This window comes from Vipera berus, assembly GCF_964194415.1.
Source record: "Vipera berus genome assembly, chromosome: 3".
Lineage (NCBI taxonomy): Eukaryota > Metazoa > Chordata > Lepidosauria > Squamata > Viperidae > Vipera > Vipera berus.
The window spans coordinates 193,468,858-193,496,267 of record NC_138204.1 but is presented as its reverse complement, the minus strand read 5'-3'; the positions used below and the strand labels follow the sequence as shown (position 1 = coordinate 193,496,267).

The 27,410-nt window shown below is 35.6% G+C and overlaps 1 protein-coding gene across 3 annotated transcripts in view; it reads right to left on the bottom strand.

Annotated features, from left to right (window-relative positions):
- Positions 1 to 27,410, bottom strand: part of VPS13B (vacuolar protein sorting 13 homolog B) — a 354,623-nt gene that overhangs the window by 55,162 nt on the left and 272,051 nt on the right. For all 3 annotated transcript variants that reach the window (XM_081322737.1, XM_081322739.1, XM_081322738.1), the window contains exons 40-42: positions 8,604 to 8,800; positions 7,453 to 7,634; positions 4,942 to 5,291 (exon numbers count right to left, since the gene is read on the bottom strand). In XM_081322737.1, coding sequence (XP_081178863.1) covers positions 4,942 to 5,291; positions 7,453 to 7,634; positions 8,604 to 8,800 — 729 coding nt within the window. The remainder of the gene's footprint in view (positions 1 to 4,941; positions 5,292 to 7,452; positions 7,635 to 8,603; positions 8,801 to 27,410) is intronic.

Below are 27,410 nucleotides of genomic sequence, written 5' to 3'. Positions count from 1 at the left end.
ACATCCTCCTCCTCAAAATGCATACAGAGCAAGGCATGTAGGTGAAAAATGAACAATACTGCAGACCATGAGGGTAATGTATTAATGCACATCATAAATTTCTGACATTCAAATTAGAGAAGTTTGTTCATTGTCTTCAATCAATTGTATTTGGCCTCGCTTCTTCTTTTAAAAGATTAGACTACTAGAGCAACAGATATACTGGGCATCTTTCCATACAATTGCCTTTTTTGACAGGGTATAAATTATCAATGTCTCAAGGATTTATTAATCCCTATAATACATTGTGTTACAAGAAAGGTTTGAAGGCAGAAGAGTAAGTGGCAATGTTACAATGAGATCTTCAAGACATTCTTCCTTTATATTTTGACCTTTCCATTTTCTCACTCCATCAATTTGAAGCTGATTGCCAATTCTCTGTATCCTTCATTCAATAAGTAATATATTATGTTGCCCACTTCTTCTACTGGAGCCTACAGAACCATAGCTGATTTCCTATTTTCAGTTCCATTTTTAATATTTCCATTATCTTTGGTTATATTGTTATGATGGTTGTCCGTTTCACAGCTGTAATTATATCTGGGTGATTTTTCTTCTGTAGAATCTTCTCCCACACCAACGGGTAAGTTCTTCCTTTGTTGTTTAGTTACTCATGGTTCTGTCAGCAATATCATGGAAGCATATAAAAGCAAGGAAGATATCCAGATTTCTCAACCAGCCAACTATTCCTTGGTCATCAGATTTCTAAAGAATGCACTTTAGAAAATGTACTTGTCAACACTTCATTTAGACCAACACATAAAGCTTCATTCTCAGGTGTTAGGTGCACAAAATATGTAATCCATTACTTCTGAAAATTATACAAAAGCACCCATGATGATGCATATACCTGTTCCTTGCAGAACCTGGTTTCTATGGTGGCCATCTGCTCTAATGTGTATGCATCATGTTACTAAAACTGTTTAAAAAATACTGCATTCTAACATCTCTTCTTGGCAGGATTGAATTGCTGCATCCTTTCCACAGAGGCCATTTATATAATCCCTGCTTATTTCCTCTCCCCTTTTAAATGTATATACCTATCCACTCTTAATTCCATTCAATAGTAGAAGTTAGAAAGGGGTTTCAAAATAATGAGGCAAGGTCAAGAGGATTTGATATTACAGACTTAATGTTATTAATTTATGTTATAATATTATAACATTATAATGTTATTAATTATGAATACTGTAATTTAATTAAAATATTTAATAATAATTGAAGAAAGCAATACTGTCATACTGTAAGAACATACTTTGTTTTGACATTATTTAATGGTACATCTCTGATTACCATTAGTCATAGACATGAATTTACTTATTACCATTTTATACAGAGGTTTTCCTTAAAGAAAGTTTTTTTTAAATCTGAATAACTGTTGGCCTATATAATATCCAATACTATCCATGTTGCATAAATCTGTAGAGTGAAAGATTTTACTGGGCCAACATTTTGTTGGCAAAATAATCCAAACTTTAAATTTTTACCATAAATGATGATAACCCTTAAACAAACATATCTTATTGTATTCAAATAAAAGAAAAAAAACCTATCACACATATTAATATACATAAACACTTAGAATTATTGGATTATGCCCTTTATGTTTCAGAATACTTTTTCTACTTAAACTATGAAATCCTATAGAAACTCAGAAAGGTATTCCTATTAAGTTGAATAAAACTTTCTCCCAATTAAATTTTTCAAGGCCGTTGCTTACAGAAGGAAATCACTGCTTTTTTTAAAAAAAAAGTTCTATCATCTTAGGAATTGAACAGATGACCTGGGATCATAAAAGCACACAGCCTGGCGATGCTGTAATACCTACTTCTATTGTTAAAGCTTCCATCATTATTTAAGAATAAAATGATTTCACCTTTTGGGAAAAACAAATTCCGACAGAGGCTTCCATTTATCTTGAACTCCTGACCTAAAGGTGTAAGGCCAAATTACTTTATGCTTTGTATGTCAGCTCTTATCCGCAATGTGTACAAAATTAGTTGTTTCTGATACTTGGTTAGAAAACGTGAGGAATTCAATTAATGGTGGTGCTCTTGATTTGGTCTGGCAGAATACCATGCTAATTATGAAAACTGAACATCACAAAATACTTACTAGTGGGAAGTTAATTTTCAGTATGTGGTAGAAGAGAACCCACTGAAGAAACGTGTTGTTACCAATTAACATTAATATGTAGTTCAGAGCCCACCTCAATAACTAATGCACCCTAATGTAAAAATAGGCTGAGTTTTTAATCAAGGACACTCTTGGCTAGAGACTCACCCACCACATCAGAAGATGGTGGCAAAAACTCCCGAGATGAGAGGAAACAAGGAAATTGCAACAACAATTACAGAGGCATATCCTCTGTGGGTCATTTGAACATTGCCACCCCTGCATATAAATCAGGTCTAACTATTCATAGAATTTACCTGACTGGAACATCTTGCAAGGCAACATATGGCTCTACTTATACAATCCTGTTGTTTCCAACTCGGGGTATTTCTTTAAAGGCTCCCTATAGTTTAAGTCAGTCAATCATTTTCTGATGTGGTCTTACACATTTAAATATTTATACAATGCACTTTATTTGCACATATGTGATACTAGAGAGACTTTTTCACTGCATGCAAGTAATGAAGGCCATTTTGCAGTAGTTACTCCTCCACCAGCCCATGCAAACAGGCCTCCTTCAAGATTGTTTGCTTGTTTTCTGTTAAGCACATTGCTCAAAATATGACAAAAAGCAGAAATTGGAGCTACAAAGACTCTTTTTTCACAGTGATATTTGAACCAGATGTAAAGATTTAAATCACACTAGCTCTTATTTTATGAATGTCCTTTTACAATAAGAAAATCCTGGAATGCCTTGAAAACAGAAACTGATGCGAAACAGATGTTTTATCTTTTTTAGCTTTGCTATTGTAGTTTTGTGATGGGTAATTAATGCAGAAAACTTTGTATAGGTATGGAGATCACTAAAGAGAAATCCTGGCATGAGATTATTTGGATAATGGCAGAAAATATTGCTTGTATATACTTTTATTAATTTGAGCCATCGGGTTTTGTATGCACAGAACCTACTATCAGTTGTGGCAAAAAACCTTCATTAGAGTAACAGGGAAGATACGCGCCAGGTATCAAATGTGCCAGATAACAGGGAAGATACGTGCCAGATTCTTTTTTTTCATTCAACAGGATAAACCAGAAACTAGGGAAAAGTCTAACTTTAAACCATGATATCATTTGGAGGGACTGGGTGAAACCTTCAGTGTTCTCTGGTTATGCCTACTATCTGAACTAAAAGAAAAAAAAAACTTAGGAATATTTTTCTATGTTATGTAGATTGGACCTTAGTAGATTGTTAGTGCCTATTTGGTTATTATTATGTGAGAAATACTTGACATTACAATTATTCCTCAAGTTATATTCCAATCTCATTTACACAAGCTTAAATCCATCCAAACTGGTCCATGAAATCTAGATGTCTTTTCAATGGCACAGTAGAAAGAATTTTAGTATAAAATACTCTTTCCTGCTATAATTGTTTAATTTATTATTGCCAAAATGGATAATAAAACTAAACAGGATATACTTGCTGTAGCTTCTGCCAAGTATTCTTCAGAGGTTTTGGTCTGCCCTAAGATAGCTGCTCTCTGTCAGGGCAAAACTCCTTATTATAGCCCCTGCATCAATTTCTCTATGAATCAGCTCAGATGCTGTATATCCTACTTACATAATCCAGAAAATAGTCGAGCCAGGGTATCTTCTGGCCCATTCAGACTTGAATTCAAAGAGGAAAAGTGCACTTTTGATCTCAAGTGTTTTCACACTGAAAATTGACCATTTCCTTGGCATTTGCTACATCTGCACCCTTCCAAAGTCACTCAGTGTCTAGCACACCCTGGAAATCTGTTCTCCAGCTATGAACTCACATATCTTTTCCTTATCTTTGCTTTCTTTGAATATGTACCTTCAGTTTCAGTTAATTATTTCATGATAAGCACAAAATTGCATTACAAGGTTAGATCTGAACCTTCAAATTATTATTTTTGTTTATGCTCCAAACTGGAGAAGCCACATTCAGATCACCACTTGGATTTCAAACTTAAAGAAAACCTTAGCTTACTGGCCTGAGTATAATGGCAAAAACTATATAATCTTTGGTTTCTGCTAAATGGGAAATAAGATTCCATCCACAGTATCACAATATTCATTTTGGGGAATATGCAAAAAAAAAACAGGAAAAAATTACTATGTAAGAGAAAAAGAGATATTGCAAAAATTAATTTATGCAAACACCAATCACTGTAACTTTTCATACCTATCCTTGCAAACCCAGTCTTCTTTCTACTATATCTTTATATGAATTCATACATTTCCTTTTGTTCCTTAAACTTCTTTCTTTCTATTTGAAGACCTCATCAACTCCACCCAACTACAACTACTACCTCTAGTCTTTCCTCCCATCCCATTCACATTTCTTCATATATATCTTTCGCAATTCAATCCTCATTCATTGTCTCTATAGGACTTTTGTATTCAATTCACATTCATTCAGCAACCTTTTGTTCATTTTACTTAAGTAAGATGAGCAGTGTAGAAATTTGATAAATTTTCTTCCCTATATAAGAGCAAAAAAACAACCCCCCCACAACCCAATCCATATATTTACCAGTCATACTCATAGAACACCAAATGATGATATGTAAATAGGTTTTATGCATTTCATTTGCTTGTTTCATTTTCAGTAAAATGCATGACACAACAAAAATGACCTGAGGCCAGTTTACTATTCCTATTTCAGTCCCTTCACTCTGCAAAGCTTTTGATACTTCTTCACTCTTAGGAATCTTGAGGTGATATCTGTTTAACCTTTTCATTTCAGGCCTATTTGCTTACCTGTTGCCAAGCCTGAAGGGTTTTATGCAGAGAGTGGATGGTATGTTGGCCAAAGCTGATGAATACAGGATCCACTACCATATTTCCATCCAAAATCTTTTCCATGGAATTTCCAGAAACAGAAAGCTGCCCAAATACACCAAATGGTTTTGCAACAGTTTGCTTAGTTAGATTTCTACACTCCAAAAGTTTGCAGTCAATTCTAGTGGATAACTGCATGTCTCTGAAGACGGATCCATCACTCCATTGCCTGAAATAGGTATGAGGTTCTTCAAAAGAGATGACTGAATATTCTAATTCAGATGGCACATTTTTATCAGATATAAATGGATGTAGGAACTTTGGTGGTCCTGTAGAACAAAAGGTAAAAATAAATCACTTATACTTAATATAATGTTGCAGATATAAAACTAGGAATGAACATATGCGGAAGAAAAATATGCCGGGAATGACCACACTATATTTTTCTAGATAGAATTGGAACAAAAATTCCAGGTATTATTTAGCCATAGTTAAGTAATCACAAACATGAAATGTAAACTGAAAAATATTAAAAAAAACAACAATATTTTCTCCACTGAAAGTTTATTGCTATCAGCAGCATTTCTATTAAAAATGTGCTTATATTCAAGTTCTGGAATCATACAATATAAGTCTATGACTTATTTCATTCTAAGTTACAATCTAACCATTACACATACATTTTTTGCAAGGTTAACTGAACTCTATTTTTCAAAAGCTTTTTTTTTCAAAAGCTTTTTGGAAAGGCTCTGCCCACTTGAGTGCCTCTGAGATACATGGGTTCAGTTCTCAGAATCCTAAGCAACCTGGACATTACTAAAAATTCTGGGAGTTGGTATCCCTATTTGTGAAAGGTAAAATTAGCTTTTGAAGTCCCAAGATAAAACCTAAAGCCATAAGAAAGAGTAGTCTCATAATACATAACTTGACCTTTAGTCAGAGTTTGGGTGGAAGAGAGAACTTTTGCATGTCTCTTTGTATTTAGAAGTATAATATCAATAAATAAAAGAAGCTGTGTGTTGTGCAAAAGTTAATATGCTAAGGCCTATATTAAATGGTATTAGGAATGTAGTAGGCACCATGGTACTCTCCAGACATAGGATGTCAGCCTTGCCCTCCAGCCACATGGACAGCAACAGTGGCTGGTAGATCCCAAAGCACTGGAAAGCATTAATTTATCTGCCCCTACAGTGCACTAAGTAGTAACTATAAGCTGCTATTGCAAAGGTGATACTGAGAACAACAGCATTGCTAATAAAAAGGAGAAACAATAAACAACCAGAGCTAACAAGAACTAAACAGCAAAAGTCCTTCAAATCAGAACAGAAATTAGAAATAAAAAATGATAAGCATATTAGGAGAACAGAGAGGATACTCATTCATGACTGCATGTTCAGATAAAGTGCTAATATGTAAGTTGAAATAAAATGTAATCATTGATGTAGGTAGAGATCAGCACCTGATGAGCCCAAAACGGAAATAGAAAATATGACTATTAAAATATAGTCAATTATCAAAAAGATATAAAAAAGCCAAGGCTATCACAAGCATACATACATACATACATACATACAATCCTCTTGCAGATTTTTTTAAAAAATAAGTGGAAACCAAAATTACAGTACATTACTTTGAATTTGCAGAAAATAATTATCCCAGAAAACAATACTTGACAGTTTATCTACAATAGTCCCAGTTGCATACATTTAATTGTTCCACTGTGAATAAGTTAGGTAAGAAAACAGCAATTAAGAAAGCTTAGTTTTTTTAAAAAAAGGTTCTAAAAAAGAAAAAAAAAGAATCTTTTGAAGGACCTCTGCCTGATTCAGGCTTCTTTTGTTCCTTTCCTGTCATTTGAAGTGCTAAAAATATTAATTAGTAATGGGGAAACTTGGAAAACGTGGAAGAAAATGTTAGTCATTCACCACTTTCAAAACCATCATTTAAGCAAGATGTCATGCTTTAGAAATTGCTTAAATATTTGCTTATTTCTCATTGAGAATATTATTTGAAATTAGACAATATAATATTATTGGAAATAAAACTGACAATAATGCAAGCACACATTACTGAATGAACCCAGGTGGATCGCATCTCTCTACTACCGATTTCCTTTTAAAACAATACTGTATCTGAGTTTTGAGTACTTGGTACTTCCTTTGGAGACTTTTTGTTCAGCAGCACACATAAAGCGGGGCAGGTTTTCTGGCAAAAGTGAAAAGCAGAATGTATTCCATTAGCCTCACAATAAAGTGAAGGGAGGGGGGTATTTGGGCCCACAACTGAAGCTTAAAAACTGAAGCACCTTCTGCAATTACTGTCTTCAAATACATCTGCTTTTTACACATTCCTGCTACTGATAAGTGGGTGTAAGCTATTTGAGCATATGGTCCAGTGGACAAAAGAACTGCAAATGTAAAGCAGGTGAGGTGATGAGTAAACGGAAAAGCAATAGCTACAGATTTCTGTTTCAGAATTTAAGACACATACCTCTGCCCAGCTGATCCAGATGGTGGCAAAGATGAAGTTCGGCATGAGCAAACTGAATTGAAAGTCCCAAGGCAGGCACGTACCAGGGAGTGAAGCATGAATCTACCCTAGTACAGGCTGCTAGGGCAGTAGGAGTCACAAACTGTTCAGAGGCACTTTGGGAACCCGATTCACTTTCTGAACTGGGGAAGAGAAGTGAGGAAAAAACAAAAATAATATTCTAATATACTGAATTAAATTGTTTTCTAAAATAGCAGCATCTTTGAGGATCAGAGCCCCAATAATGTGGTCATTATTAAACATTATTAATTTGGAACACTTATTTAAATAACAGCATTATAACGAGAATATATTATGTTCCATTTAAGTTAAATAAACTTTTCTTACACAATATTCTCCAGATCTGCACCTGAATTGTTTCCTAGAACATACACTAGTCATCTAATTTAAAAAAACGGTGAGAGAGTAAGGTATTCTTAAAATGTTGGACTAGAGTCAAGAAAGGATTCTATTCTCACTTAGCCATTAAGTTTTTACAGATGACCCCAGATGAACCTGAGTCAATTATTGTCTGTTTGATTGAATTAACTTAATCAGATTGCTGAGGGGACACAATGTAACAGAAACAAATTCCTCACTTTGAACACAAGCATAAATTTACAAACATTCACTTCTATTTTATTATTTGAATTCAATATATTGTAGTCAATCTTGGTAATTTCTTTGAAACATGACTAAGTAAATACAGTGGGCTATGTCCTGGACCTATCTCAACAAACTAAAGTTAAAGATAACTATAGCTTGGGATTCAGATGTAATACTGTGATTTAGTTTTTAAAAAAGCTTTCAATCTCTTTGTGATCATGCCAGATAAAGACAGGTAGGGACTTCTTGGATCCAAGATTTACCTAGACTTCTTTATATCCTGACCAACTAGATTACCCAGTGGAAGGCTTGGATAATTTTAGCATTTTTCTAGACCTGCAAATCTAAACCTGTGTAACGTGGTGTTTCAGTCATCTATTTCAGTAAGATTTCTTTCAGCAAATAATAAATTGTTTGAAGAGTTATTGTTCTTGTCTGTTTCAGTGTTCTAGCACGATCTGTCTTGGTGAAATAAATTACTGTTTCATAATCAACACTGTATTTACCTTTGGTCATCCCCTGAATTCTGGTTGCTGTTCAGAACAATTCTCCAAAGATCAGAAGCTACAAGCTCTTTCGGATCAGTTATTAAGTTGATGTTTGGCAGGGACAACTCACAAACTTTGCTTTCTGATAAGCTGAACTCTCTGAAAGCAACAAATGACTTCTGGAGCTCATCCCAGTATTCCAAACTGCAGGGGATCTGAAACAATTGCAAACTGTAGTTGCCTGGCATTTCTTGACAAAGACAAAGACATTTATTTGCAGTGTAATATACAGTTCTGCTATTTGTCTGTCCCTCAGAGAGAGAGAGAGAGAGAGAGAGAGAGAGAGAGAGAGAGAGAGAGAGAGAGAGAGAGAGAGAGAGAGAGAGAGAGAGAGAGATTGATTCTGTCTATGCATGCATCCAACCATCAATATATGCATACATAATGTCTATCTGTCACTCTATCTGTCCATAGATCCCACTGAAATCCTAAAGGACTCTTGGCAGTTCACAAAGATAAAAGATATAAAGACACAATCCACAATCAAATTAAAATTGGAATGTTTCAGGATGTACAAACACAAGTCCCAACAATAATCAATCTATAAATCTCAGCCAAGATGACATCTGCCCTCTGGAAGAACTTTATTTTGAGCTGTTTCTGGAAAAAAATAAAGTTGGAAGTCACCCTCATTTCCATTGGGATGCCATTCCAAAGGACCGATGCTGCCATTGAGAAGCAGTACTTTGTCAGTCATCTTAATGTATTTTTAAAAAGGTTTAATATTAATATAATTGACACCAATATTTATCTCACTGGGATTAGAGCATATTTCTTACCACACAAAGGGAATATTAACTACCATACAATGCATACACATTTCTCTAAATTATGCAAAGTAAAATGCAAGCAGATATTACTATAATTATAAAAAAACCCAAGAGAATGAATTCTGTGTTTACATTTAGAACACATTTACTGAGATTTTGATTAAATGGCTTTTTTTAACGCCATTTTCACATATACCAAAAACTAAGACAGAAATCAGTATTTCTTAGAGCACATCTGTAATAGATCAGGAACTATTTTGGATAACAATTATCTTCTTGGAAACTTTTCATGCAGGGTGTGACTCAGTTCAGGATAGGATATCCACCTCATTTCAGTCATAAGACAAACCAACCATCAAAAAAAAGAGAAAAGGTTCTTATCTAGATCAGCTTATTAACTCTTAAACTACTAATTGCTGTATTTAGGTGGCAGGTCTGAATTGTCTCTGCTGCTCCTTAAACTGCTGATAAAGAAAAGTGATGTGTGACCCACACCAAGTTGTAAAATTATTTTTTAATTTACAGTTTTCCATAGAAATGTAAAAAGAGAAGCAATAAAGCACAACATGAAAACCCAGACTATGACTTCATTAACAAAAGCAGTTTCCACTGACAAAACTATGCAAAGAGACAGGTTTGGTTTTGCCACCAGTTTTACATGATCCTGTAATCTGATGGAGAATATCTCCCAATACGGGATTTCCACCCAACTCTGAGTAGTCCATGTAACTGATTTTCTAAGAAAAACATGTATGATTACTTTTTGATAATGCAGCATTAAGTAGCATACAAAGCAGCTGAATGTAGTTTTCTGAATTTCCACTATGGCCTGCCAGAAGAATTTAAGAGATAAATATAGTATGACAATCTGAGGGAGCGCAACCCCTTGGTGCACAGAACATGTCTAAGAGTATATCATTTAATCTTCACTTTCCAACTCTGAGAATCCCCAGACACTCATCAGAGCTGATGTACTATCAGCTAGATGATTCCTGGCAACAGTGGAATTAATCTGCTTAGTGGAGTAAGGGGTGAGCTTCAATATCTTTCCCCAGTTGTCCTACTTTATTTATTAAGAAAATTTATATGGCCACCCAACCAACTCATGGTGATTCCAGGTGGCTTACAAAAGTAAAACCCCAAATACAAAACTCAATAACAGCCCCCCCCACACAGAGACACACACACACCAACAATCAAACAAACCATTTGATTGGCTTCATGTCACTCTGGGGTTCCCACAACCACTGGCAAAACCATGTCTTCAGGGCCTCTTGAAAGAGTAAGCTAGGGACCTTCCTTCCATGTCTATGTGCCCTAACAGAATTATTGTATGGTAGAAGTGATTTAAGTGATTTTATTTTTAGGCAATGTCGTGATTTGGAACACCCTCTTAATCTATTAAAGCCATTTTATTACACACCAGGAACTGATTATATAACCAATGGCAAGTTTGAATTAACTATTTAAAGAAGCTTGTTTTTACATTAGTTAATAAAAAACTAAGTAGCAAAAGAAAGGAGGATTTTTAACTATAATCCTTCATTTTAATATATGCAATATCAAAAAAACTGTTAATATCAGCAAGCACACAGAATACATGAAAAACTGAATTCATGTTAAAAAATACATACTGTTATGTTTATCAGTGAGTAACTGCTTACAAAATGCTAGGTCTTGGGAAGCAAAAAAATATCAAACTACCTAATAAATATTAAAAAGAAAGTTATAATTCCGCACACAAATCCCTATGAAGAGAGAAAGTCTCACCAGAATGCACAGGTTTATAGCAACAGAGACCTTTATGAATTGAATTTGGGAATTTAAACTGATTTACATTATGTATTTCTATGGATACCATATTATTTATTCTTCTGGGTGGATAGATTATAATTAGTGGCCCAGCTTGATAATTTTAAAGGAAGATGAATGCTTTAAGCAGTAGCAGCTGCCAAAAATAATAAGTCTAAAACTTGAATATCAAGTATATTGTACAAAATGACTCATGGGCAGGGGAAGTAAGATTATTAGGTGCCATTGAGAGTCTCATAAGAAAAATAAAATTGTATTTTGTCTTGAAAAATAAGATTAATAATCTCCCTACAAGTCAAATAATACTTATTCCAGAAATATTGCTGCTGTCATTTCTGCCACTAGAACATTGGCTTCAATGTTGCTGAAACATGCATTTCACAAGAAGTTGTAACACAACATTTTCTTTATTTGTACACCCTGACTATTGCTTATTTGTTGGTTTATTTGTATGTAGTCCATCTTTATGATTTTTTTACAAATAACTTATGACAGCAAACATATCCATCACACCTTCCTCCTCCTATTTTTCCCACAACAACAACCTGTGGTCAAGAAAGAGTGACCAAGATCACCCAGCTGGCTTTCATGGCTAAGGCAGGACTAGAACTCACAGTCTCTGGCTTTCTAACCTGGTGCCTTAACCACTAGACCAAACTCTTCCAAAAGTGACACAAACTGAAAGTGGCACAGGTTGAACAGCAAAAGTGATAAATATTTGGATTTTATCTCAAGCAAACTAAATAGTCATCCAAGAGCATCAAAACATATTTCTCCAATTCTGAGTCACTTTCCAACTAGAAAACCCACATGAGAATTCCTTGATTTGACCCAAGATAGAGTTCCTACTGGAAAAATTGATTAGTTATGGAGCATTTCTATCCCTTAAAAAACATAATTCTCAGAATAACATTTGGCTATTACAATAATTTTTAATGGTCTGCCTTTTTAAAATCATATAATTCCAACTCTCTCCACAGTTTCTTTTTACAGAACTGTTCAGGTTGCATCAACTTTATCACAGTCTATATTACCATTATCACTGTTGTCCATTCATTCTCTTCACCTCAACAATCAGCATCATTATTTCATATGGAGCAATATTTTTACCCATTCTAACTTCTAACAATCATTTCCAAGCTGGAACCTTCACTTTTTTCTTTACCCCATTTCCTTCCTGGTATTAAGATATGCAGTTTAACTATACCTGATAAAGCATCCACTGAACCCAAAACTGAGATTTTGTGTTACATAAATCTGCCTATTCTTAATGCATCCCATTTGGTGCTCTTTGGAATGTTCTTGGCTATCGAGCAAGGACCTAATAACTGGTGAGATACAACTTCGTAAGATTTTTGCAATGAACAGTTAGGAAAATTTAAACAAAGTGGAATTTATGGGACAGCTATTAAAAACATGGAACAGTCTTCTTCCTTAGGTCATGCGTCTCCATCAATTTAAATTTTCAAGAAAAAATTGGACAGCCAATTTGTCTGGATGGTATGAAGGCACTGTACACAGCAAGAGGTTCATTAGAGGACCTCTAAGGTCCTTGTAATTCTATTTTGTACATTTTATAATATAATAATAATACATAGTAGACATTTTCCCATTTTTTTCCCAAGTTTAGGGGTTCTTCATCCAGAATAAAAAATTAGCACCTGGTTGCTCTTTCTGGTCCTTGAGAGTATAATATCTGGGGATACTCTGGTTATTTTTTATTTTTTTAAAATGCTTTTGGAACCCTGCAGCATTTGGCCTTGTATACATTTCGGCTCTAAAGATGGCATTTTAGAGGACAACCTGAATACACAATATACAATTTTAATTCTTGACAGATAATTGGAATTTTGTTTCTTCTTCATTTATTTCTCTTCTTGTTCCTTTCAAGGTCTATTAATTTTTTCACATGTTTTACCCTCTCACTTTTCACCTGCAATAGAGTTTTCCTTGATCTGCATAGCTGCCAAACCTTGACATTTACCTATTTATGCTGTCACTGCATTCTTTTTCATTTTTCTGATAAAGCATTCAGAATTAAAATGTTCCCAAAGGGGTTATATAATTAAGTTGCTTTCTCTTTTGTATTATGACTGATAAACTATCTTTTCGAAAATGAATATTTTAATAGGTCTCCTTGGAAGCTTTTTTTCCCTTTGAAAAAGCATACTGTTTCCTCATGATTGCATTCTCTGAACATCACGTTTGACAAGATGTGAGTAATCATTCAAGGCAAAGCAAAATATGTTTCAGACAGTAATTTGTGAAACAAGCGATGTTGAATGCATGATTGCATGGAAATTACCCCTTTAATTTTAAAGTTTTATTTGGTAATCTTTAATATGTATGCAGAATAGAATAGAATAGAATAGAATAGAATAGAATAGAATAGAATAGAATAGAATAGAATAGAATAGAATAGAATAGAATAGAATAGAATAGAATAGAATAGAATAGAATAGAATAGAATAGTTGGAAGGGACCTTGTAGGTCAGGGGTGTCAAACTTGCAACATCATGTGACGTGTTGCAACATATCACAACTTTTTTCCAATGCCGACAATGGGGTGGGCGTGGTTTCAGCATGATGCATCCGGTCCACAGGCCGGTAGTTTGACACCCCTGTTGTAGATCATCTAGTCCAACCCCCTGGCCAAGCAGGAGTCCCTACACCATTTCTGACAGACGGCAGTCCAGTCTCTTTTTGAAAGCCTCCAGTGATGAAGCACCAACAACATCTGAAGGCAGTCTGTTCCATTGGTTGATTATTCTCACTGTCAGGAAATCTCTCCTTGATCAGTTTCCATCCATTATTCCTTGTCTGGCCTTCAGGTGCTTTGGAAAATAGGTTGTCCCCCTCCTCTCTGTGATAGCCCCTCAAATATTGAAACACTGCTAACATGTCTCGCCTCGTCCTTCTCTTCACTAGACTAGCCATGCCCATTCCTGTAACCGTTCTTCATATATTTTAACCTCCAGTCTCCTAATCATCTTTGTTGCTCTTCTCTGTACTTTTTCTAGAGTCTCAACATCTTTTTATAGTGTGGAGACCAAAATTGGTTGCAATATTTTAGGTGTGGTCTTACTAAGGCTTTATAGAGTATTAGTACCTCATGTGATCTTGATTGAATCCCTCTGTTAATGCAGTTTAGGATTGCATTAGCTTTTTTGCCACACACTGTTGGCTCATATTTAATTGATTGTCCACTAAGACTCCAAGATCCCTCTCACAGTTGCTGCTGTTAAGCCTGATATCATCCAATCTATATGTGTACTTTTGGTTTTTCTTGCCTAAGTGTAAGACTTTACTTTTCTCTACATTGAATTTCATTTTGTTAGTCAGGGCCCAGTTTGGAAAAAGGAGAAAGAGAAACCTGTACTTAATATGTGAAAAATTCTCTTTCTAGGTCCTGATGTTAAATAGCTGAAAAAATGCTGGAATCCAATATAGGAACCACATGTAAAAGTTGGCACTAACATGGATTATTTTGCTTTGGTTACAAAGTGAATCCATCCAATAAATGACATGGTTTAATTTTGCAGACTAGAGATATTTTGAATACAGGCTGTGCAGAGAATTACCTTGCTCAATGGCAGGTCATTTCAATACTTTATAATGGTATTTTAGTTCACCTTGACATTGAGACATAGCCTCAGTTAATTTTCAGAAGCCTTGGATAATTACTCTATCTACTAGTGGGGGAACATGAATCAAGGTCTGTAAGCGTTTTACATTTTTATAGACTTATGAGAATGACATGCAGTAGACAGATATAGAGGATTTTTATGGAAAGGAAGTTTATCAACTCTGAAGTTAAGGGTAATTTTATAAGTTCTTTATTATAAGTAATGTGTTGCCACAAAGAGGGGGGTCAACTTATTCTCCAAAGCACCAGAGGGCAGGACAAGAAACAACGGATGGAAACTAATCAAGGAGAGAAGCAACCTGGAATTAAGGAGAAACTTCCTAACAGTGAGGACAATTAACCAGTGGAACAGCTGGCCTTAAGAAGTTGTGGGTGCTTCATCACTGGAGGTTTTAAAGAAAAGACTGGACAGTCACTTGTCTGAAATGGTAGGGTTTTCTACTTGAGCAGGGTGTTGCACTAGAACACCTCCAATGTCCCTTCCAGCTCTATTCTGATTGATTGTGTGACTTTTTTTTTTACTCAAAACTCAGCTTTTGAGTTTCAAAAACTTTAGGAACATCCAGGTTTCATGTGAGACCCTGTTTTCTGAAGTACTGACTGAAAACTCTCTGACTGAGAAGGTTAAGAATTAAGAGAGACTCAGTTTGGTATAGTGGTTGAGCCATCAAGCTAGAAACCAAGAGAGGATGTGTTCCATTTCCACCCTAGGTATGAAAACCATCTGGGTGACTTTGAGCCAGTCACTCTTATTCATAGAATAGAACAGAACAGAGCTGGAAGGGACCTTGGAGGTCTTCTAGTCCAGCCTCCTGAACCTATACCATCTCAGACAAGTGACTGTCTAGTCTCTTCTTAAAAATCTCCAGTGATGTTGTTGTTGTTGTTAGTTGCGAAGTCGTGTCCGACCCATCGCGACCCTATGGACAACGTTCCTCCAGGCCTTCCTGTCCTCTACCATCTTCTGGAGTCCATTTAAGCTCACGCCTACTGCTTCAGTGACTCCATCCAGCCACCTCATTCTCTGTCGTCCCCTTCTTCTATTGCCCTCAATCTTTCCCAGCATTAGGCTCTTCTCCAGTGAGTCCTTCCTTCTCATTAGGTGGCCAAAGTATTTGAGTTTTAGCTTCAGGATCTGGCCTTCTAAAGAGCAGTTAGGGTTGATCTCCTCTAGGACTGACCGGTGATGGGGCACCCATTATTTCTGGAGGCAAGCTGTTCCACTGATTAATTGTCCTCACTGTCACGAAGTTTCTCCTTAATTCCAAGTTGCTTCTCTCTTTGATCAGTTTCCAACTATGTTTCTCATCCTCCTCTCTGGTGCTTTGGTGAATAACATGACCCCTTCTTCTTTGTGGCAGCCCCTCAAATACTGGAATACTGCTATCATGTCTCCCCTATTTCTTCTTTTCTTTAGACTAGCCAAGCCCAAGTCCCGCAGCTGTTCTTTGTATGGTTTAGTCTCCAAGCCTTTGATCATCTTAGTTGCTCTTTGAATTTTTTCCAAACTCTCAGTGGATTCAGCTCAATCCACTTCACAGATTGTTCTTGTGGGGAAAATAGGTGGAGAAAGGAGTAAAACAAACCTCCATTTGGAAGGTGCAAATGGTTACTAATCTGGCTCACTGGGAGCTCTCACCCTGTGCTAATTTATGCTAGGTCCAGAAAAAGAAAGTCTTTGATATAGATTGATGAAATTACCAATATCAACTCTCCTGTTATCATTATGGAAATAACAACACTAATCTTAATGCCATCAATAAATTTCTTGACAATACTCTTTCTGCTCTACACAAAATGAGGTTCACTTTGGCAAGATTTGATACATTATTTTCAAGATGCTGAAGGGGAGATTCAACAGCATTGCTTATTAGGAACTTTGATGTGTGTCTTCAGAATCAGCAACTGAAACTGTTATATGTATTCTAATGTGTGGTCTTCTGAAGCATGTCTGACAATTAGAGACAATATTTTTTGGCTGACTAGGAGATGTTTGGCTCTAATTACAGATTATGTGTTACTTATTAAGAGATGAAATTTCTATGAAAATCATGAAATGTTTACCCTTGCAATTGCTATGAGAAGGTGGGTGTGTCAGTAGTATTTGTTGATAAATAAGCTAGCTCAAGCAGTCTAATTGCTCATTAGCAATCCTATCCTTGTCAAATTCCTTTAATGAGTTGGTTTTTATGTGGGTTTTCTTTTTGGTCTACAACTATACAGATGTCCTCAGTGACGAACCACTCGTTCATGACTGTTCAAACTTGCAGGTACTTATGACTGGTCCCCAGAATTTCAACTGTCACAATGTCCCTGTGGTCCCATGATCACTATATGGGCATTTGGAGTCCAGTTTGCAATCATGACAATGCAGCATCATATGGTCACATTTGCCATTTGCAACTTTATCAGTTTCTGACAAACAAAGTCAATAGGATAGCTGGCAGGAGGCCAAATGGTGATCATGTGACATGCTCACTTAATGACTCGATTTACTTAATAGTGGCTACAGGGAGTGTGGTAATTGCTCTTTCTAAGCACCAGAGTGACATGACATCATGCTTTATGACTGTTGTGGTTAGTGATGGCAATTCTGGACCCAACTGCTGTTGTTAAGTGAGGTCTTCCATTATAGCAAATAAATAAAATACATAAATTTCCAAAAATAATGTATGAAGGAAAAGATGGAAGAGAGCTATAGTAAAACCTAAGGATTAAGTTATGGTGATGTGTTAGAATTTTGTTAAGGGGCATGTAAAATAAAATTGAAGGAAGATTTGATGACAGAATGATACCAAAGTATCATGGTTTACTTATGTACAAATATCAGGAAAAAATAAGGTAGCTGAAATATTTTTTCTTTTTGTTTTTGAACAATGTAAGACTGAGTTTGAAATAGAATTGTGCACAAGTTATGGACATGAGATTGCTAAAATGTATAAACTTTTTATTGAAATTTGGGACAGAAGTAGAACAAGTAAATTATTGGATGATAAAGTAAGTAAAATTTTTGTTGTAATATTCAGATGGAACAATGGGAGAATATGTAGTTGAAGGGGCTAAAATTTATACTGTGTTATAATCTTAAAGACAATTTTATAAAATTAAATATTATTGGCATATGTCACCAGAGAACTGTCTAGAATGTAAAAGGTAATTCAAATTTATGTTGGAAATGTGAACAAGAAGGGACTTTTTATCATGCTTGGGAGATGTGTAAAAAGTCAGAAAGTTTTGGATTCAAATACATACAATAATTTTAAAAATTAATATACAATTTAAACCAGAGGCTTTTTTTGCGGTGGATTGATAAATAGTTGGAAAAACATAATGCAACTTTGTTTTTATACATAATAACTACAGTGAGATTTTTATATGCACAGAGGTGAAAAAATCTGACATTATCCACAATGGAGGAATGGATGGTGTTGATGGAACCGAAATGGCCAAACGGACACTTTTAATTAGAGAAAAGATTTTATCTAACTTTATGGTTGACTGGAGACACCTTGTAGACTTTTTGCAAGAAACAGAAAAAGATGAATGTATGACCTATGGTTCTCATGATTAAAAAATAGATTATGGAAAAAAATGGACATCACGATGTAATCACAGAATAAGAGGTAAATTCATATTTATAACTGCTGTAAAGAAAATCAGAAGCTATTTCTTCCTAGTTCCTTTTTTTGCTTTTCTGTACTTTTGACTTTGTTCTCTCTTTTTCTTCTCTTCTCTTTTTTTGCTCACTCTCTATTAGTTTCTTTTAGCTTTTATCTAACCATTTTTAATAATGTTATATCATCATCATCATCATTTTATCCATTGTCTATCTACTGCAGGATGAAGGCCTCTTCTGCTTGTTTCCAACCAATACGGTCCTGAGCTTTCTTTTGCCAATTGGGCCTACAATACTGGTCGATCCATCTTGTTTTAGATCTCTTTCATGGACACTGTTTATCAAGTGGGATCCATTCTATGACTGCCTTGGTCCACCTGTCATCAGTTCTTCTTGTTATGTGATCAGCCCATTTCCATTTCAATTCTTTTACTCTCTTGATGATATTGTATACGTTTGTTCTCTAATCCATGTGCAGGTCTTAAGATGGAAGGATTGCACAAGGCTTATTGAATGAGGGCCTTCCATCTAAAGTACCCAAGTGAAGAGGAAATTGATTCTGGTTATGGAAATTTACAAGAAGTTAGCATATCTAAGCTGATATCAGCCACCCACTGAATAGACAGTAATGATGACAGATATCTCCCAATCATTGGTGGTCCTTAAGCCATTTTAGAAGGTCTCACTGCTACTACAATTAATATAGGAAGCAAGGCTTTTTGCTAAATTTCTTCTGCATTTCTCATATGATCACTGTTTGTGGAAGCAAAACACAATGTTCTTGGTTACAAGCTTTAGTTGAAAATTCCAAAGTATTAAATAAATACATGCCAGTTGTCAAGCATCCAAATTTTGATCATGTAACTATGGGATGCTGCAATGGTCAAAAGTGTGAAAACTGATCATAAGTCAATTTTTTCAGTTGCACTGTAACTTCAAATGGTCACTAAATGAGTAATTGTAAGTCAAGGACTACTTGTAACAGGAATCAGTATCCACAGAACAAGTCCATACGGCAACTCATAGGGCACACTAAAATACTTACTAATACAACCTCACACCTATTTCTTCAGCAACAGAATGGCATACGACTTTCACTAAATAATCACTAATCATTTCTAGGCCCAATCTAAAATTCTATTTCTGATTGCCAAAGCCCAACATGGCATAGATGTGGCCACTCTTAACAAATGGTTCCTCCCATTCTCCTTCTGCTATGCATACAGTATCAGCTGAAAAAGCTCTTTTCAAAGTGCCTCTACAATGGGAAATCAGAGGCAGCCCTGAAGTTAGAAAAATGAAACAACTATTTGTTTCACCAGTCATACCTGCTCAGCAATCTGCAAGTCTATTCTCAAAGCAGGGAGCAAGATAAATATTATAAACATTGTTTGTATTTAATTTATTTATTGTGTTAATTTATATGGCTACCCATCTTAAAGCAAATCACATCTTATTGGGCTGACAAGCATAAAACAGGTACATACCTAGAAAAACAACAGAAAAAACCCCGTAAAAGATGCCAGCCCCCTCCCCCAAATCCCCTCAATCAGCCAATAAAACACAAACAGCACATTATCTTCATCTGCATTGTGGCATGTACTCAAATTAAAACTCCTTTTTCAGTGCTGGTAACTTCAATGATTATGATTACATTTCTGTGCAGCTTGGTGTAATAAAGTAGTCATCTCCAAATTTATTTGTGAAAGTAACTAGGTCCCTTCCAATCTGAGAATTTTATTAACTGGTAAACAAAGTTATTCCAATATTTCAGACATATCCATACAATTTTCTGAAGTTCTTTCTCCTAAATATGTTGTCTTTAAACCTGAGGAACAAGCCACAAGTCACCTTTATTGGAACCTTACCTCCACCGTGGACTATCCTTATTTCACGGCTGCCTTTGACCCCGACAGCAAGAATAACTTATTAGGAACTCCCGTTAGCATTAATTTGAAGCTAATAAGCCCTCTTATCATGTAAAGGTGGTAATCCCATAAAAGGGATACTCCCTCTTGTATTGTTGGTCATTCCACCAGCTCAAAGCTAATAGCAAATTACAACTTAATCAAGGAACCATCAGAATCACCCCCACCAACACTGGTAGGGCAAGACACTAGTACATAAAAAGAGAGCAATTCCCACTCCCTAGTGTGTGATGATGTTACCTAGTTGGGTAATGAAACGTCTGCAAGAAAACAACCCCAGAGAGCCCCAAGGTCCCCACAGTTCAACCCTGAGCTACAAATATTCTCTTCTTTTATATAAATTATTAAGATTATTATTATTAATTCAATGTCCTGCATTCATTTTTTTCTTACACAGGAATGAATCAAATTAAAAAAATACTTCCCCCCCATGATATTGCATTTAAGTTTTCATTATGGGAAAGTCCAGCAGCTAATATATGTATGCACATTTTACTAATACTTGGACAGATATGATTTTTATTAAAACCCATGGAATGCTCAGTTATATACAGTCATGCTCGAAATTGTTGGCACCCCAGAAATTTTTCCAGAAAATCAAGTATTTCTCACAGAAAAGTATTGCAGGAACACATGTTTTGCTATACACAGGTTTATTCCCTTTGTATGTATTGCAACACAACAAAAAAGGGAGGAAAAAAAGCAAATTGGACATAATGTCAAACAAAACTCCAAAAATGGGCCGGACAAAATTATTGGCACCCTTAACTTAATATTTGGTTGCACACCCTTTGGAAAAAATAACTGAAATCAGTCGCTTCCTATAACCATCAATAAGCTTCTTACACCTCTCACCCGGAATTTTGGACCACTCTTCCTTTGCAAACTGCTCCAGGTCTCTCTTATTGGAAGGGCGCCTTTTCCCAACAGCAATTTTAAGATCTCTCCACAGGTGTTCAATGGGATTCAGATCTGGACTCATTGCTGGCCACTTCAGAACTCTCCAGCGCTTTCTTGCCATCCATTTCTGGGTGCTTTTTGATGTATGTTTGGGGTCATTGTCCTGCTGGAAGACCCAAGATCTCGGACGCAAACCCAGCTTTCTGACACTGGGCTCTACAGTGCGACCCAAAATCCCTTGGTAATCCTCAGATTTCATGATGCCTTGCACACATTCAAGGCACCCAGTGCCAGAGGCAGCAAAACAACCCCAAAACATCATTGAACCTCCACCACATTTCACTGTAGGTACTGTGTTCTTTTCTTTGTAGGCCTCATTTCATTTTCGGTAAACAGTAGAATGATGTGCTTTACCAAAAAGCTCTATCTTGGTCTCATCTGTCCACAAGACATTTTCCCAGAAGGATTTTGGCTTACTCAAGTACATTTTAGCAAACTGTAATCTTGCTTTTTTATGTCTCTGTGTCAGCAGTGGGGTCCTCCTGGGTCTCCTGCCATAGCGTTTCATTTCATTTAAATGTTGACGGATAGTTTGCACCGACACTGATGCTCCCTAAGCCTGCAGGACAGCTTGCATTCCTTTGGAACTTGTTTGGGGCTGCTTATCCACCATCTGGACTATCCTGCATTGCAACCTTTCATCAATTTTTCTCTTCTGTCCACGACCAGGGAGATTCGCTACAGTGCCATGGGTTGCAAACTTCTTGATAATGTTGCACACTGTGGACAAAGGCAAATCTAGATCTCTGGAGATGGACTTGTAACCTTGAGATTGTTGATATTTGTCCACAATTTTGGTTCTCAAGTCCTCAGACAGTTCTCTTCTCCTCTTTCTGTTGTCCATGCTTAGTGTGGCACACACAGACACACAATGCAAAGACTAAATGAACTTCTCTCCTTTTTATCTGCTTTCAGGTGTGATTTTTATATTGCCCACACCTGTTACTTGCCCAAGGTGAGTTTAAAGGAGCATCACATGCTTGAAACAATTTTGTTTACCCACAATTTTGAAAGGGTGCCAATAATTTTGTCCGGCCCATTTTTGGAGTTTTGTTTGACATTATGTCCAATTTGCTTTTTTTCCTCCCTTTTTTTGTTGTGTTCCAATACACACAAAGGGAATAAACCTGTGTATAGCAAAACATGTGTTCCTGCAATACTTTTCTGTGAGAAATACTTGATTTTCTGGAAAAATTTCTGGGGTGCCAACAATTTCGAGCATGACTGTAGCTGAAAATCCAAGTCTGCTTGAAAAAGAGCTTTTTTAAAAAAACATATCTCTCTGCCTTTTAGATTACTTAAGAATGAGGCTCCTATACATCTTCAACTAATAGAAGCCATAAAAAAACTTTTGTAATATTGGAACCAGTTGAGAAACCACAAGTATTCAAATGCAGGAAATCATGATTTTATAACATTTTAATGTGATCTCCTCTTGGGAAACAAAGTTAGCCAAGCCTTATTTCTGTACAGGAAATATTCACTGTATATTTGTAATATACTGTGGTATGGGGCACAGCTGCACGTTTTTCACCTGTAATGCCCACTGGTATTGTGGTTTATTGCATTGCATCAAGATTGCCTTCCTGTCCGGAAAGCCCTCTAAGTACAAACAAGATTCTGAGCTGAGGTTTTATTTTCCCTTGGTATCAGAATATGGTAATTCAAGAGCCATGAGAAATAATTTTAACCTTTAGGAAGAAATACATAACATTCCTTTATTTTTAGAAAAAGCATATGGCCAGCTTATCTTATCAATTCATCAAGCTACTAGGTTTAGAGCAAATGCAGGTGTGCTGAATAGATCTGTGAACTAAAATGTGCCACAAAACCTGCCTCAAATCTCATTAAAAGAAGGGAAAATAAATGAACAACTAAATATACATTTAAAAGCAGTTTCACAAAACACAAATTCAGAGGGAAAAGAAAAATGCATTACACATGTTTGTACATATATATGGAAATAAAGTCATACAAACCCAGTATCAGTTTTTTACAAGCTACCTTAAAACTTCAACAGCAACAATAAAAAACAAGGAATACTTTCAAGAATTCTGGCTCTAATATTTATCTGTTTTTGCATTTCATTGCAGTAAAGCCACTATACCATTGTATACAAAACTACCCATGTGAATCAGATCATCAAGACATCTAGCCCAATATTTACTATTTTAATTCCCCACATTACTACCTGGGATTTATAATGGAGATGTGCACATGTCAAACATGCACTTGATACATGCACTTATTGAGCTTTAACTGCTCATGAATTTTTCATTAAAAGAAAATTCAGTAACAACCAAACAAAAACACTGAAAAGGCAAGTCATTTGTGTGTGTGTGTGTGTGTGTATAGAGAGACAAAATATTCTGTTGTTTACAAATTACCATAACCAAGCTGAAATTACATTATTTTACATCTAAATTCCACAGGTCCTGATACTACATATAAGAAAGAATCCCCTTCCTTGAGGGACTCTCTTTTGAGAGTTCCTGCATAGTGTGAAATACAAAGGACAAGAAGAAAATCTAAAACTTTATTGATTGTAATGCTAAAAGCATTGCATCTGTGCAATGTATAGAGCCTCTATGGAATTACTCCTCCGGTGGGTTTAGGAAAATTTCATGGTGCTCTTAAAATATGCAGTGCCTAGTTTTAGGACCAACAGATATTATGGCAATCAAAACTCTCAAATATTTATATTTTAATTTTTCCATTAAAGTTCTCCAAAATGACATTGATGTGGGAGAGCAATCTCCAATTTATATACTTCTGGGACCACAGTAAAAAGAGAGAGAGAAAGAGAGAGAGACCTCAGAACTCATATCTTGACCACTTTTGTTTTTATATACATAACCTACTTCCATTTTGTGGTTTCCTTTAGGTGGCTTTGGAATATAAATATACAATAAATCTTAGTAAAAAGAAATATTTTATTCCATACTTTATATTATAACAAGGAAGGGGCCACCCTCAATTCCAATAGGCAAATTGAACTACAGTTTAGCTTCCTCCACAGAAAAAGCAGAATTAGCCATTGATGTATAGGTATCTATGGTAGGACCTGCAAAAGATACTCTAGGGAAGGTCAAAGAACATTTGGTATCTTGGATATGTGAAGATGGTCCTGCAAGTAATCTAGACCCAAGCTTTGTAGTAATAGAACTAGAACCTTGATTCGAACCCAGAAGGAATCAATAACCAAGTGTAGCTATCCCAACAAGGGTACTGGGACATTTGCTGGAAATACCATTCATCTCCTCTGCTACCACATTCTTAGCCAAGTGCAAATTTTGGACTGTCTTTAATTAATTAATCTGCTCAATTTCTCATGACTCATGTCTGTCTTCACAGGCTACTGTACAAAAAGGAAATTGCTAATAAACCAATTTTGAGCTTGCAAGTGTTATCACCACTAAGTCTTTCTTCTACAGGAATAAGTGTACCTGGTTCATTGGGAGAAACTAATAAAAATCTACTCCACCAAGATATAGCACTAAGACTAACCTGATAGTCAAGATAAAGTATGGGTTATATTTCCTTGAAAACAAGAGACAGTTTTCACTCTTTACAGATATTAAAATAAAACATTTAAAAAAACACATGGCATCTACTTTTATTGAAACAAAATAAATCCCTACTTCTTCTTCTTCTTCTTCTTCTTCTTCTTCTTCTTCTTCTTCTTATTATTATTATTATTATTATTATTATTATTATTATTATTATTATTATTATTATTAATTTCTGGACAGTTAGAACAATTAATCAATGCGACAACTTGCCTCCAGAAGTTGTGAACACTGGAAGTTTTTAAAAAGAGATAGGATAGACATTTGTCTGAAATGGTGCACGGGTGTCAAACTCATGATGTCACGTGACATGTCACGATGTATCACGACTTTTTTCCCATTGCTGGCAATGGGGTGGGTGCAGTTTTGGCATGACACATCCAGCCTGCAGGCCGGCAGTTTGACACCCCTGGTAGTTTCCTGCCTGAGCACGGGGTTGGACCAGAAGACATCCAAGGTCCCTTTCAACTCTGTTATTCTGTATTATAGAATGATCCTCCAATTTAGCATTATTTTGCAAGTATGGGAATTCCAATATACAATTACTGCCTTACTTGCTTTTAAGCCAATTGTTCAAATAAAAATAAAAACCCTTGAATTTTTGCAGGAAACATTTAGGATCTACAGGACTTATTGCTAAATCCAGTGCAAAAGAATAAAAAGCTGTATTAATTCCATTTCCAATTAAAGGCAATGAGATTGGTTAAAACTGAAGTCTTTTAAGCCAGAGAAGAATTTCTTCCTTCCTGATAACTGTGGTAGAATTTTTATGGCTTTCTTTGCTAATACCAAGAACTTAAATCACTGCATGTCATACACAAATTATTTGGATTTCCAAAATAGTTGCTTCTGAAATGTGAGAAATGACTCAAACATCAGTAAAATGTGTGGTTTTCCAAAAAGCTCTTTTCCCAGGCTCTCAAATGCCAGCTCAACATTGTAGTCTCAATGGGAAATGTGAAACAAAAAGACACAAGTGAGCACAAAATGAAGTATTCTCTCTGAAAAAATATGAATGCCTCTGATGCGCCTCATAATTGTTTTCTCATGGCTTGCTGTGTCAAATCTTTCTTAAAGTTATGACTTGTCTAATTTGAAGTCAGTTGCCCCAAATCCCTTATTTTCTTTAGGCACTATTTTAGGGAGCGCTATTTGAAGCAGCATTTTTTTTAAAAAAGTCTATTTATAGTTGAACATGGTGCTAGAAATAAATATCCAGCTTATACATTTAATTCTTATTGCTGTTGTTAATCGAATCCCATGGTCGTTAGGCGAGGAAACTTCCTGCTGGCTTCCACAACCAAATCAGGAAGGAAGTCAGCAGCAAGTTGTAAATCCCAGGCAGCTCATCAGCAGGCCAACATAGGCAGCTCACAAGAAGGCCGGCAGGCTACTGATGGGTGTGCATGGGTGTGAAGGAGCTCCTTGCAGGTGGAAACTACTTATTAAACTTGTTCAATATTCCTTATTTTCATTTTATATTTTACAAAGTGCCAAAAATGCAATTAAGGCACACACAAAAACCCAAATCAAGCAAATTTCTTGCTTTTCAAAAGATTTTTTTCCCTAAAGTTTGATCTTCCCTAAACTTCAACAAAACCTGCTATAAATGGTTACTACTTAAGAATTATATTGGAAGAAAGATAGTTTGCCTACTATAGAAGATTGGTCACTTAAGGTGTCAAATTTGGCAGAAATGGCTAAGATTTCTGCTTATTTGAAGGATCATTCACAAGAAAGATACATTTCGGTCTGGAGAAGATGGATAGATTATATTCAGAACAAATATGGGACTAAAAAGTTTCATCTAGCTTATGAATGAATTACAGAATGATATTAATATTAGTATGTTTCTATGGTATTTTTATTAGTTTTTATTATATTTTATTATTATTTTTATTATTAGTATTGTTTAATAATATGGATATTATCTTGTTTTTATGTTATTATTATTATGTTTACTTTTATCTTGTTTGTGTTCATGTTAAAGGGGAGTTAAAGTGCATTAGGAACTTGGTTACATATATAGTTGGTTAATGTTATTTAGATTTTGATTGTTATTTTTGTAACCCTGTATTCAGTTCTGGGAAGTGGGGGAGGGGGAGGGGGGGTGGTTTGGGTTTGGGTTTGTATTGTAACTTTTATAAAACTTTTTAATTAAAAAAAAGAATTATAGGATGAAATTAATTGTATTTTTCTAAAACAGTGTGAACAAAACAGCACTGTATTTTTTTATTAGTTTTATTCATTTATAACATAAAATGCCAAAATACAAAAGTAAATAGTAGGGGGCGGCAGTAGAGAAAGGGAAAACAAAAAAGGTCTGAAGAAATAGCAGTGTATATTAAATTTATGTCCTGTTTTTCCTCTGACAAGTTCAAACCTGTGAATGTGATTCACCTGCTCATACTTATATTCACAAGGAATCCAACGTGGTAAACAAAAGTTACGGCTGAAAGTTCAT